We start from the raw sequence: 13,554 nt of genomic DNA, 5'->3' as shown, positions 1-13,554 counted from the left end.
TATCCTAGAATTTTCCACTCCCTCCTCCCTACCTACTCACGCCCTCCCTGAGACAGCATACAGTTTTATATAGGTTCTACACATACATTCCTATTAAATACATTGTCACCTTAGTCCTGTTGCATAGCAGAACCAAAATGAATGGGAGAAATCATAAAACAAACCAAAATATAATATAAAAGAAATGATCTGCTTCATTCTCCAGTCAAGTTCCATAGTTCTTTCCCTGGATGTGGGATGCATTTTGCCTTAAGAGACCATTGGGAATTATTTAAGTCCTTGCATTGCAGTGAAGTACTAAGTCTACCAGAAAAATTCCTCACACACTGTGGTTATTGCTGTGTACAGAGTTCTCCTGGTTCTGCTTCTTTCACTCAGCATCAGTTCTTATAAGTCTTTCCAGGCCTCTCTGAAGTCTTCCTGTTCATCATTTCTTATAGCACAATAGTATTCCATTACATTCATATATCACAATTTATTCAGCCATTCCCCAATTGATGGGCTTCCCCTTGATTTCCAGTTTTTGGCCACCACAGAGAGCTGCTATAAATATTTTTGTACATGTGGGACCCTTTCCCATTTTTATGGTCTCTTGGGGATACAGTCCTAGAAGCAGTATTTCTGGGTCAAAGGGTATGCACATTTTTGTAGCCCTTTGGGCATAGTTCCAAATTGCTCTCCAGAATGGTTGGATCAGCTTATAGCTCCACCAACAATGAATTAGTGTTCCAACTCTCCCACATCTTCTCCAACATTTATCATCTTCCTGTTTTGTCATGTTGGCCAATCTGATAGGTGTGATGTGGTATTTCAGAGTTGTTTTGATTTGCATCTCTCTAATCAATAGTGGTTTAGAGCATTTTTTCATATGACTATAGATTTCTTCCTCTGAAAACTGCCTGTTCATATCCTTTGATCATTTATCAATTGGGGAATGACTTGTATTCTTGTACATTTGACTCAGTTCTCTATATATTTTAGAAATGAGACCTTTGTCACAGACACTAGTTGCAAAAATTCTTTCCCAGTTTTCTGCTTCCCTCCTAATCTTGTTGCATTGAGTTTGGTTGTGCAAAAACTTTTCAATTTAATGTAATCAAAATTATCCATTTTGCACTTCATAATGCTTTCTATCTCTTGTTGAGTCAGAAATTCTTCCCTTCTCCATAAATCTGATAAATACACTATTCCTTGCTCCACTAATTTGTTTATAATATCAGTCTTTATATCAAAATCATGTGGACTTTATTCTTGTGTATGGTGTCAGGCATTGGTGTATGCCTAGTTTCCGCCACACTGTTATCCAGTTTTCCCAGCAATTTTTGTCAAACAGTGAGTTCTTATTCCAGAAGCTGAGGTCCTTGGGTTTATCAAACAGTAGATTGCTATCTGCATTAATTACTGTGTCTTGAGTACCTAACCTATTCCAGTGGTCTACCTCTCTCTTTCTTAGCCTGTATCAAGTGATTTTGATGATTGTTGCTTTATAATACAATTTGAGATCTGGTAGAGCTAGGCCACCTTCCCTAGCATTTCTTTTCATTAGTTCCTTTGATATTCTGGACCTTTTGTTCTTCCAGATGAATTTTGGTGTTATTTTTTTCTAGCTCTAGAAAATAATTATCTGGTAGTTTGATTGGTATGGCACTGAATAAGTAAATTAATTTAGGTAGAATTGTCATTTTTATTATATTAGTTCGGCCTACCTATGAGCAACTGATGTTTTTCCACTTACTTAGATCTGACTTTATTTGTGCAAAAAGTGTTTTGTAATTGTGTTCATATAGTCCCTGGGTTTGTTTCGGCAGGTAGTCTCTCAGGTATTTTTTAGTGTCTACTGTAGCTTTAAATGGGATTTCTCTTTCTGTCTCTTGCTGTTGGACTTTGTTAGTAATATATAGAAATGCAGGTGATTTATGTGGGTTTATTTTGTAACCTGCAACTTTGCCAAAGTTGTTTATTATTTCAGGTAGTTTTTTACTTGAATCTCTAGGATTCTCTAAGTATATCATCATATAATCTTCAGAGAGTGATAACTTAGTTTCTTCTTTGCCTATTCTAATTCCTTCAATTTCTTTTTCTTATTGCTACAGTATCATATTGAATAATAGTGGTGATAATGGACATCCTTGTTTCACTCTTGATCTTATTGGAAATGCATCTAGCTTATCCCTATTGCATATAATGCTTACTGAAGGTTTTAGGTAGATATTGCTTATTATTTTATGGAAAGTTCCCTTTTTTCCTATGCTCTCCAGTGTTTTCAATAGGAATGGATGTTGTATTTTGTCAAAAGCTTTTTCTGCATCTATTGAGATAATCGTGTGGTTTCTATTAATTTTGTTGTTGATATGATCAATAATGCTAATAGTTTTCCTAATATTGAACCAGCCCTGCACTCCTGGTATAAATCCTACCAGATCATAATGTATTATTCTTGTAATAAGTTGCTGTATTCTTTATGCTAAAATCTTATTTAAAATTTTTGCATCTATATTCATTACAGCAATTTGTTCTATAATTTTCTTTCTCTGTTTTGGCTCTTCCTAGTTTAAGTATCAAAACATATTTGTATCATAAAAAGAATTTGGGAGGACTCCTTCTTCCCCAATTTTCCCAAATAGTCTATATAGTATTGGAATTAACTATTCTTTAAATGTTTGATAGAATTCACTTGTAAATTCATCCAGCCCTGGAGATTTTTTCCTAGGGAGTTCATTGATGGCTTGTTCAATTTCTTTTTCTGGGATGGGATTATTTAAGTATTCATCTTCCTCTTCTGTTAATCTTGGCAATTTATATCTTTTAAAATAATCATCTTATTTAGATTGTCAAATCTATGGGCACACAGTTGGGCAAAGTAATTTCTAATTATTATTTTAATTTCTTTCTCATTGAAGGTGAGTTCACCCTTTTCATTTTTGATATTGGTAATTTGACTTTCTTCTTTCTTTTTTTAAAAACAAATTGACCAAAGGTTTATCAATTTTATTGGTTTTTTTTCCATAAAACCAACTCTTAGTTTTATTTACTAGTTCAATAGTTTTCTTAATTTCAATTTTATTAATCTCTCCTTTGCTTTTCAGTATTTCTAATTTGGTATTTGCTTGGGGATTTTCAATCTGTTCTTTTTCTAGCTTTTTCAGCTGCATGCCCAATTCATTGATCTCCTCTTTCTCTATTTTATTCATGTAGGCATTCAAAGATATAAAACTTCCCCTAAGAACTGCTTTTGCAGTATCCCACAAGATTTGGTAGGTTGTCTCATTATTGTCATTCTCTTGAATGAAGTTGTTGGTTGTTTCTGTTATTTTTTGTTTAACCCACTCATTCTTTAGGATTAAATTATTTAGTTTCCAGTCAATTTTTGCTCTATCTTTCTGTGATCTTTTATTACATGTAATTTTTATTGCATTATGATCTGAGAAGGATGCATTGACTATCTTTGTCTTTCTGCACTGGATTGTGAGGTTTTTATGCTCTAGTACATGGTCAGTTTTTGTATATGTGCTACTTACTGCTGAGAAAAGGCATATTCCTTTCTATCCCCATTCAATTTTCTCCAGAGATCTATCATATCTACCTTATCCATAGTTTTATTCACCTCCTTAACTTCTTTCTTGTTTATTTTGAATTTAGATTTATCAGGTTCAGAGAGGGGGAGGTTGAGTTCCCCCACTAGTATAGTTTTCCTGTCTATTTCTTCCTGTAACTCCCTTAACTTCTCCTCTAAAAACTTGGATGCTATACCACTTGGAGCATATATGTTTAGTAATGAAATTGCTTCATTGTCTATGGTGCCTTTTAGCAGGATATATTTCTTCCTTATCTCTTTTGATTAGATCTTTTCCTGCTTTTGCTTTGTCTGAGATAAGGATTGCTACCCCTGCCTTTTTTACATCAGATGAAGCACAGTATATTCTGCTCCAACCTTTTACCTTTACCCTGTGTGTATTCCCCTGTTTCAAATGTATTTCTTGTAAACAACTTATTGTTGGATTATGGTTTTTAATCCATTCTGCCATCTGTCTCTGTTTTATGGGAGAGTTCATCCCATTCCCATTCACAGTTATGATTATTATCTGTGTCTTTCCCTCCATTCTCTTTCCCACCATTTGTGCTTTTAGTTCTCCCTTCTCCCTTCCCCTCCACAATAGAGTTTTCATTTTTGACCATCACCTTCCATAGTCTTCCCTTCCTTCTTTCAGGCCCCCTCCCTTTTACTCCCCTTTACCTTTACTTCTTCTTCCCTCCCTTTAAGCCTCCCCTCTCTTTTCTTTCCCCCTTTCCCTCCTACTGCCTATAGAGCTAGTTAGATTTATATACTTAATTAAGTTTGTTGTTCTGTCCTTGAACCAAATCAGATGCGAGTAAATATGAAACAATGCTCATCTACCCCCCCTCTTTCCCTCTACTATAATATAATTTTGTGCCTTTTCCTGTGATGTAAGTTACTATTTTCTGCCTCCTCCTTTTCACATCTCCTGTTACAATGGCTTTGCACCCTTAAATCACATTTTTGTCATCACATCATTTACTTAATACTCGTTCCCTCTATCTATGTATATCCCTTTTGTATTTCATAATAAATATACAATTCCCAAGATTAACAGGTATCTTCCCTTATAGGGATGTAAACAGTTTGCCCATATTGAGTAACAAGTTTTTTTCCCCCGTTTACCTTTTTATGCCTCTCTTGAGACCTGCATTTGAAGACTGAATTTTCTATTGAGTTCTGACCTTTTTATCAGGAAAGTCTGTAAATCCCTTATTTCATTGAATGTCCATCTCCTTGCCTGAAACATTATGCTCAGCCTTGCTGGGTAATTGATCCTTGGCTGTACTCCCAGCTCCCTTGCCTTAAAGAATATCATATTCCAATTCCTTTGATCTTTTAATGTAGAAGCTGCAAAGTACTGTGTAATCCTGATTCTAGCTCCTCAATATGTGAATGATTTCTTTTTGCCTGCCTGTATTTTCTCCTTCATTTGATAGTTCTGGAATTTCACAACAATATTTCTTGGAGTTTTTAGTTTGGGATCTCTTTCAGGAGGTGAACGGTGCATTCTTTTGATGTCTGTTTTGCCCTCTGAATCTAGGACTTCTGGGAAGTTTTCCTTGATGATTTCTTGGAAGATATTGTCCAGGCTTTTTTTTTTTTTCAACATGGCTTTCTGGTAGGCCAATAATTCTTAGTTTTTCTCTCTTGGATCTGTTTTCCAAATCAGATGTTTTTCCTATCATATATTTTACGTTTTCTTCTTTCTCTTCATTCTTTAGATTTTGTTTGGCTGATTCTTGATGTCTCATATAGTCATTAGCTTCTATTTGCCCAATTCTAATTTTTATCAAATTGTTTTCTTCAATTAACTTTTGCATCTCCTTTTCCATCTGTCCAATTATTCCTTTTAAGGAGCTATTTTCTCCAGTTAGTTTTTGTACTTCCTTTTCCATTTGTCCAATTTTCCCAGTTAGGATTTGTGCTTCCTTTTCCATTTGTCCAATTTTCCTTTTTAAGGAACTGTTCTCTTCAGTGAATTCTTTTGTCATACTTTTGAAATCATTGGTCACTTTTTCCTTCTATTTCTGTAATTTGGCTTTGAAAATCCTTCTTCAGCTCTTTCAAGAGAGCTCTTTGTGTTTGTGACCAGTTCATGGTCCCTTCTGAAGTTTCAAATGGGAGTACAGTCTCAGTGCTGACCACTTTGGTACTCATATTTTGGTCCTTGTCCCCATAGAAAGATTCTATGGTCTTTTCTTTCCTGCTTTGCTTCTTACTCATGATAATGAGGCTTTGTGTGTTGTGGCCTCTGGTTCTTTCAGCTAGAAACTAAAGTGCTGCTTTTACCTGTTGCTGAGCTGGCTGGTGTGAGAAAGCAGGGGCCAGGTGAATTCTTTTTGTTTTTCCCCCAGATTTACCCTGGAGTTAGCTTGTTAAGTGTGGGGGAGGGGTGGTCTGGCCACAGGACCTCTCCTCTTCTAAGCTAGAGAATAAGCAAGTTCAGCGGTTGGTGAACCTGGCCACCCTAATGTCTTCCCATCTCCCATGGGGTGCCGAGGCACACCTGGGGTCCTGGTGTTGGTGTTTACATAGCTTCACCCCACTGGAGCTCTGGATCCCCACCTGGTTCACTGAGGTGAGGCTGTCTGGGACAGCTCTGATCCTGTACTGGTTCCCTTCTGCCACAGCAAGAGAGATCCTCCTTAGCAATTTTCTTAGCCTCACGTGCTATGAAACTGTTTGCCCCTTGTGCTGATCCCACTGAGCCAGGATTTTTCTGGGGAAATATTTTATGGTTCTTTCAAGGTCAGAAAGGGGAAGGGGAGGGAGCATTTACCAATCACTCCACCATTTTGGGTTCAGGAAGTTCAAGTAGGTGACTTACAGACATTTAATCTATGGGCTACTAGTCTCAGAAGCAGCCACTGAAGATACCTGGGGCTCTGCAACTCTCTTTCTCTCAGTTTCACTGGACTCTTGTCCTGGGCTGATATGCCTGAGATTCTGCAGGGCAGTCACTGCCTCAAACTGCCTGGGGCTTCTAACTTTTTCTTGAAGAATTTAAATGCTATGCCATTTGTATATATTTATTATTGATATTACTTATTGTCTATGGTACCTTTTACCAAAATGTAATTTCCCTGTTTATCTCTTTCAATTTGTTCTATGTTTGCTGTTACTTTGTATGATATCATAATTGTTACCCATGCCTTTTATACTTCAGCTGAAGCATATTAAATTCTACTCCAGGCCTTTATTTTATATTATGTGTATATCTTTGTTTTACGCATGCTTCTTTTTTTTTTTTTAAATTTATTTATTTGACATTCATTTTAGCAAAATTTTGGGTTCCAAATTTTCTCCCCTTTTGTCCCCTCACCCCCCCAAACACCGAGCATTCTAATTGCCCCTATCACCAATCTGCTCTCTCTTCTATCATCCTTCTGTGCCCTTGTCTCCATCTTCTCTTTTGTCCTGTAGGGCCAGATAACTTTCTATACCCCTTTACCTGTATTTCTTATTTCCTAGTGGCAAGAACATTACTCGACAGTTGTTCCTAACACTTTGAGTTCCAACTTCTTTACCTCCCTCCCTCCCCACCCCTTCCCTTTGGAAGGCAAGCAATTCAATATAGGCCAAATCTGTGTAGTTTTGCAAATGACTTCCATAATAGTTGTGTTGTATAAGACTGACTATATTTCCCTCCATCCTATCCTGTCCCCCATTACTTCTGTTCTCTTTTGATTTAAGCATGCTTCTTGTAAACAACATATTGTTAGATTCTTGTTTCTAATCCATTCTGCCATCCTCTTCCTTTTTACAAGTGAATTTATCCCATTCACATTCACAGTTATGATTGATAATTGTATATTTCCTTCTATCCTATTCCCTTATCCTTTCCTTCCTTTTCCCCTGCTCCTTTTTAAGATTTGTTTTGCTTCTTATTGATACCTCCCTTAACATTCCCTTGTATCTACCCACACCTTCTCCTTAACTTCTCTCTCCAGTTTTTCTGATTTGTAAGATGTATTTCTATAATCAACTGTATGTGTGTGTGTGTGTGTGTGTGTGTGTGTGTGTGTGTGTGTGCATGTATAGTCCTCATTCTTTGGACCAGTTTATGTGAGAGAGAGGTTCAAGTGATGCTTAATCCCCCCTCCCTCTGCTTCTCCCTATTGTATAAACTTCTACTGCATATGTCATTTATATGAGAATATTTTCCTCATTCCCCATTCTTCCTCTCCCTTTTTCCCTTTCCCAGTATTTCCCCTTCCCTACCTTTTCTAGTCTTCTTTTGAGGTTATCAAAGCATAACAGAATCACTCCCAGGTGCTCTTGCTAATTAAATTCCTTCCATGATCCCTAATGATTATAGAATTCTACAGGACTACATGTATCCTCTCCCCGTGTATTTCAAACTGAATATATAGTAGACATCTTAAACTCAGAATGTCCAAAACTGAACTTATTATCTTTGCCCCTAAATCTTTCCCACTTCCAAACTTCCTTATTACTGTCAAAGGCTATCACTGTTCTCCCAGTCCACCAGGCACCCAACCTAGGTATTATCTTTATCTCCTCACTATCTCCTGCCATTATTTGAAGGGGGTAATCAACCTCCTGTATTATTGATGTGCGTGATTTGTAAGGTGTCCATTAAATTCACAAGTAATCAGCTTCAATCATCATAAAGGATACAATCCCTCTATCTGAAGCAAGTCCTTCCTCATTCTACTGAATTCCTATACTTGACTTATGGCTGAGATGATCCTTTGTCTCTGAGCTCAAGAATGGGGTTACAGGATTTTCATGCCCCAGATCCTGCCACCAGAGATTCCCGAGGCTTCTAACACCTTCTATTATATCTCAGCCATAATGGCATTAAACAGAGCTATTTAATTTAAAAATAGAAAGAATGTACAGATTCAGACATGTGTACCAGGTTGGGTTCATGTCCATCATTATTCTCTAGGCCTCTAGAGCAAAACCTGCTGGTTCAGTCCCATTCTGTCTCAGTCAAAGAATGATTTCATCTGTGTCAGACATTGTTTACAAAACATTGCCAGATTATTTGATTCCCCTGTCTATCCCCAACCCTTTCCATGATCCCTGTGTCTCTTAAAGTATGATAGTACATAAATTATCTTGTGATAAAGGAATGCTGGATTTCAATGATCATGGAAAAGTTATTTATCTACTTTGAGTCAGTTTCAGGCTTAATGGATGATAATCTAGACTTGAATTCAAGAGACATGATTTCACATACTGCTTCAGAAAAGTCCCTGGCTCTGTGACCATTGGCAAATCAACATCTCAGAGCATTAGTTTCCTCATGAGTAAAACGGGAATACTGTAAATTGCAAACCATTCCAGTATCTTTGCTAAGAAAACCCCAAGATGGGGTCATAAAGAGCCAGACATGACTGAAATGACTCAAGAACAGCAATAACTACTTTACTCAGAGTTTTTGTGAGAAAAGTACTTTGCACAAACTCAAAGCTTGTTTAAATTTGAATTATTATTAAAGTGCTAGAAAAATCTATCATGTACTAGCACTATCGTCATCATCATCATCATCACCATCATCATTATCACCACCATGATGTTTATTTCCATGGAGTAGTTTGAGTTAAAAGGGCATTTCTAGAAAGGTTAATCTATAGGTTCTGACTGGATCCATTTTTGGGGAGGTTTAGTTCCTAAAACGAATTTTTTTTTTGAAATTAGCAATTTAGTAAATAGCCCTCTCTCTCCTTTCAATCAAGGAAATATAATTATGAAAGGAATAAAGATAAGTAATGACAATTTTTCCTTCATCTCAAAAAACATGTTGGTATAGCCCCCTTAAAGCATGTAAAGACAAATTCCTTCATCCTACTTTTATATTTTAAGAAAGAAACATTAAAAATAATCACAAAGAGAGAGATCAATACTCAAAACTTATTTCCCCATCTTCTTATTTATGTATTTGTTCAGGATAATTTCAGAGTCTATTTTGAGTTCCACTCCTGTGGAAAAGGAGGTAGGGTCTATATTGTCTCAGAAGACAGAGAACTAGAACAGGTAGAAGATAAAAGAAATTAGAATTCAGATGACACTACCAAGTCCTACTCTACTGCCTTATTATTAAGTCGAGATAATTCATATAGATGTAATCTGTATCATTGTAGGGGATATCCACATCAATAAAACCCGTTCCAATGTAAGGAAGAACTTCCTAACAATTAGAGCTCTCAGAAATATAGTGTCATGTAGGATAAAGTATGGAATTTGGAATCAAAAGACCTTGGTTCAGAGAATTTAATCTCTCTAGGCCTCACTTTCTAATCTCATAATAAAGGGATTGTGTTTAGATGTTCCTTTCAACTCCTAATTCCTGTAATTCTATTAAATTTGTTTAAATTCTATTAAATACCCCTTAGTGGGTGCATCAATCAAGGGTAGAGGACCATTTGTAGGGAATGTTTGTATAACAATTCAGGCACTGGACAAGAATTGACCTAGATGACCTCTAAAATCTCTTTCAGATATACGTTGATTATAATGGGAGAAAGTATAATCAGTTTTGGTTTGGTTTTTTTTTAGTTATGACCAGATGGGTCAGTACTTGATAACTGGAACTTCTGATGGATATATCTTCATTTTAAGTGCCAAGCCTTCACAGTTTTTTAAGGTTCTCGGATTCACAGGTAATCTTCACATAGAGCTAGTTATTTGTTGATCTGTATTTTCTAGTCTTTCTTCCAAAGAGATTAAAGTTCTGAGAATAATTGAGCTGTGCCTGATTGTTGCATACACATTCTTTGTTAAGTATTTCAATTCTATCAAGAATAGTGAGAAAATGTACTTAACCAGCATTTAATAAACTATTGAGCCACATGTGATACTAAGTACTGAGGATAAAAAGAAAGGCAAAAATACAAAAACAGCCCTTGCCCAACATAAAAATAAAAGGCATATACAAGATTCATATAGAGTAGAAAGAAAGTAACCTTAGAGCAGAAGGCTAAAGTAATTAGAAGAACTAAGAAGATCAAATATAGGAGGGAACTTTTGAGTTGAATCTTGTGAAAAACCAGGGATGTCAAGAAACAGAATTAAGAAGGGAGAGAATTCCAGGCATAGTGGATAGATAGCCAGTGTAAAAACATAGGCCTTTTAGATAGTGTTGTGTTTGAGATATAGCTAGCATATGGTATTATTAAATTGTAGAGTGTGTTGTGGAAATGCAGTTTGAGAACACTAGAAAGGTAGAAAGGAGCAAGGTTGTAAAAAGCTTCAAATGCCAAACAGAGCACCTTATATTTGATCCTAGAGATAACAGGAAGCCACTAGAATTTATTGAGCAGGACATTAGGGACAATATAGATCTACACTTTAGGAAAACCACATTAGCTACTATATAGAAGATGGAATGGAGAGTAGAGAGACTTGAAGCACGGATACCAATTTAGGAAGGCATGGCAATCGTCCAGAGAAGAGACAATGAAGACTTGAACAAGCATGATAACTGTAGGTAAAGAGAAAGGGTTTTATATGAAATATTTTGTTAAAAAAAAAAAGAAAGAAAGAAAGGACAATATATGCCAATAGATTTGATACATGAAATGGTATTGGTGATGTCTTTTGATTCATGTGTAAATTGGATTTAAGTGAAGCAGAGTTGTATGAAGTCGTCAGCCTCACTCTCTCCTTCAGAGTCATCATAGTCCAGTGGCAGGACAGAGTCAAGATGGCTGGTGATGGCTCAAGATGCAGTGGATGACCTTGGCATCTTCAATGTCTAACCAAGCTCTGAGAGCTCCTCATTGCCTGCTTTATCTGCCTTCATGGCTGTTGTTCTCATCTGCCCATTCCACCAGAGGAAGTCTTCACATGCTTGGGGTAGATACCCCCCTAACTCACCAATGGGTTTGAGAACCCTTGGTTACCCTCAACCTGGTTTGGCCCATCTGCCAAAATGGTTTATCAGGGTGTGACTGCCAGGCATGCTACAGCTTCTTGGAGCCACAGGTGAGAGTTAGGCAGAACAGGTGGACACCAAAGGTGGAAAGAGCCCCCAAAAGGGGCTCAGCAGCCATCACACCAAAGGTACTACTCCTCCCTGAACACACTCTACACCCCAAATTTGATTTGATATGTAGGTGAGTGAGAATGAGGAATTGAGGATGACACTTGAGTTTGAGAACCTGGGAAACTGAGAAAATAGGACCACTTTCAATAGTAACAGGGAAACTGGGAAAAGAAAAGGGCTTGGTGTGGGGGATAGTAGAGATAATGAATAGTCTTTTAGACATATTGAATTTGAGATGCTTACAAGACACGCATTTGTAAATATTCATTAGGCAGCTGGGTATATGAGATTGGAAGAGAAATGGTGAGGATATATAGGTGTGGAAGTCATTTGAAAAGAGATGATACCCATGTGAACTGATGAGATAACCAAGGAAGATAGTATAGAGAGGAAAGAAGACAAAGGACAAAGCAGTGGCATACATTCTGTCACCCTCCTTTGTTAATGGGCATGACAAAGATGAAGATGTAGGGAAGAAGACTGAGGAGAGGTTCAGCAGGTAGGAGGAAAACAAGTAGAGAACAGCATATGAAAAACTAGAAAGGAAAGAGTTTCCAGAAAGAGAAGGTGATCATTCGTGTTAAATGCTACAGAGAGGTTAAGTGAAAAAATATGAGGACTGAGAAAAAATTCTGAGCTTTGGCAATTAAGAGATCATCAGTAACTCTGGACAGAGCAGTTTAGGTTGAAGAAAGAAATTGTAAATAAGAGCTTTGTAAAAAAGTGCTTTGGAAATACAGAGGTCTGGTGTTTTACACCAGTAAAACGTTCCTTTGTTTGAAGGATAAGTTTTATAGATTTCTCCTTTGAGAATTACATTGCAGGATTTTGGAAAGATGATGGAGTAGGTCAGAAATTTCCAAGCTCTCCAGATTTCCCTCACACAGAGGACAAAATAGCAGGGTGAACGAAGAGTTGTAAAAATAAACATGAGTTCAGGCAGAACAATGGTCCTCATGGGACAATTGGGAAAAGATCCAAAGAAAAATCCCAGGACTGAGGTTTGGTCCCTGTGAAGAGTAAATACCCCCAGGCTAGTTCCTTTGAAACAGCAAGCAGTGAACCCCGGATCTTGCTGGGTTGGGACTAGCCTCAGCCTCAGTCACAGGAATTTTCACCTCCCGTACAGTGTGGGAAGTCTGGCATTTGAGCTGGTGAAGATTGAGGAAACTTCTGCTGATAAGGGATGTCAGACCCTGCTGTGCTGTGGAGCCTCAGCCCTGAGTGAAAAGGGACTAGCACTCACATGGTGAGTGCAGAAGCAGTGGGGCAGGGATGCTCCTGGTTGTGGGCACTTACAGAAGGGTGGAGTTCTTGCTTTCTCTTCTGGGTCAGAGGGGAAAAGAGGAGGATCTGAGATCATCCCCCATACTCCAAGACTAGAGGTGATTATAATAATAAGCTTCTATAAATAAAAAAAATAATGAGCTGGCTAAGGAGAAAGAACCCAACCACAGAAAGTTACTATGGGAATAGAGAAGACAATGATTCATCTTCAGAGGAAGATATTGAAGGAAAACAAAAACCTCTCCTACCCCAAAGAGTAATGTCAAATGGTCACCTGCCTCAAAAGAATTCATAGAAAAACTTTTAAAAGACTTTAAAAATCAAATGAGAGAGATTGAGGAAAAATTTTTAAAAAGAACAATCCAAGAAAAGTAAGATTATGAAAAGAAAGCCAACCAACTAGAAAAGGAGATCCAGAATTTTAAGGAAGAAAATAACTCCTGGAAAGTTCGAATTGGGCAAGGGAAAGCCAGCAAAGTTAAAAGAGACCAAGAAATAACAAAACAAAACGCACAATGAAAGAACAGAAATGAAACATATCACAAGAAAAACAACTGATCTGGAGAACATTTGAAGAAGAGAGAACTTCAGAATAATAATCAGACTACCTGAAAGCTATGATTAAAAAAATTTTTGAATAATACAAGAAATAGTTAAAGAAAATTATCCTGAAGTGTTAGAACAAGAGGGG

The 13,554-nt window shown here is 37.1% G+C and overlaps 1 protein-coding gene across 2 annotated transcripts in view; it reads left to right on the top strand.

The window, feature by feature from the left end:
• The window catches only part of LOC140512407 (cilia- and flagella-associated protein 43-like), a 165,021-nt gene that overhangs the window by 60,724 nt on the left and 90,743 nt on the right, over positions 1-13,554 (top strand). For both annotated transcript variants that reach the window (XM_072621529.1, XM_072621531.1), the window contains one exon: positions 10,088-10,191. In XM_072621529.1, coding sequence (XP_072477630.1) covers positions 10,088-10,191 — 104 coding nt within the window. The remainder of the gene's footprint in view (positions 1-10,087; positions 10,192-13,554) is intronic.

Source organism: Notamacropus eugenii, chromosome 1 (genome assembly GCF_028372415.1).
Source record: "Notamacropus eugenii isolate mMacEug1 chromosome 1, mMacEug1.pri_v2, whole genome shotgun sequence".
Lineage (NCBI taxonomy): Eukaryota > Metazoa > Chordata > Mammalia > Diprotodontia > Macropodidae > Notamacropus > Notamacropus eugenii.
Note: the sequence above shows the minus strand (reverse complement) of the source record. Positions and strands in the feature narration are given on the sequence as shown.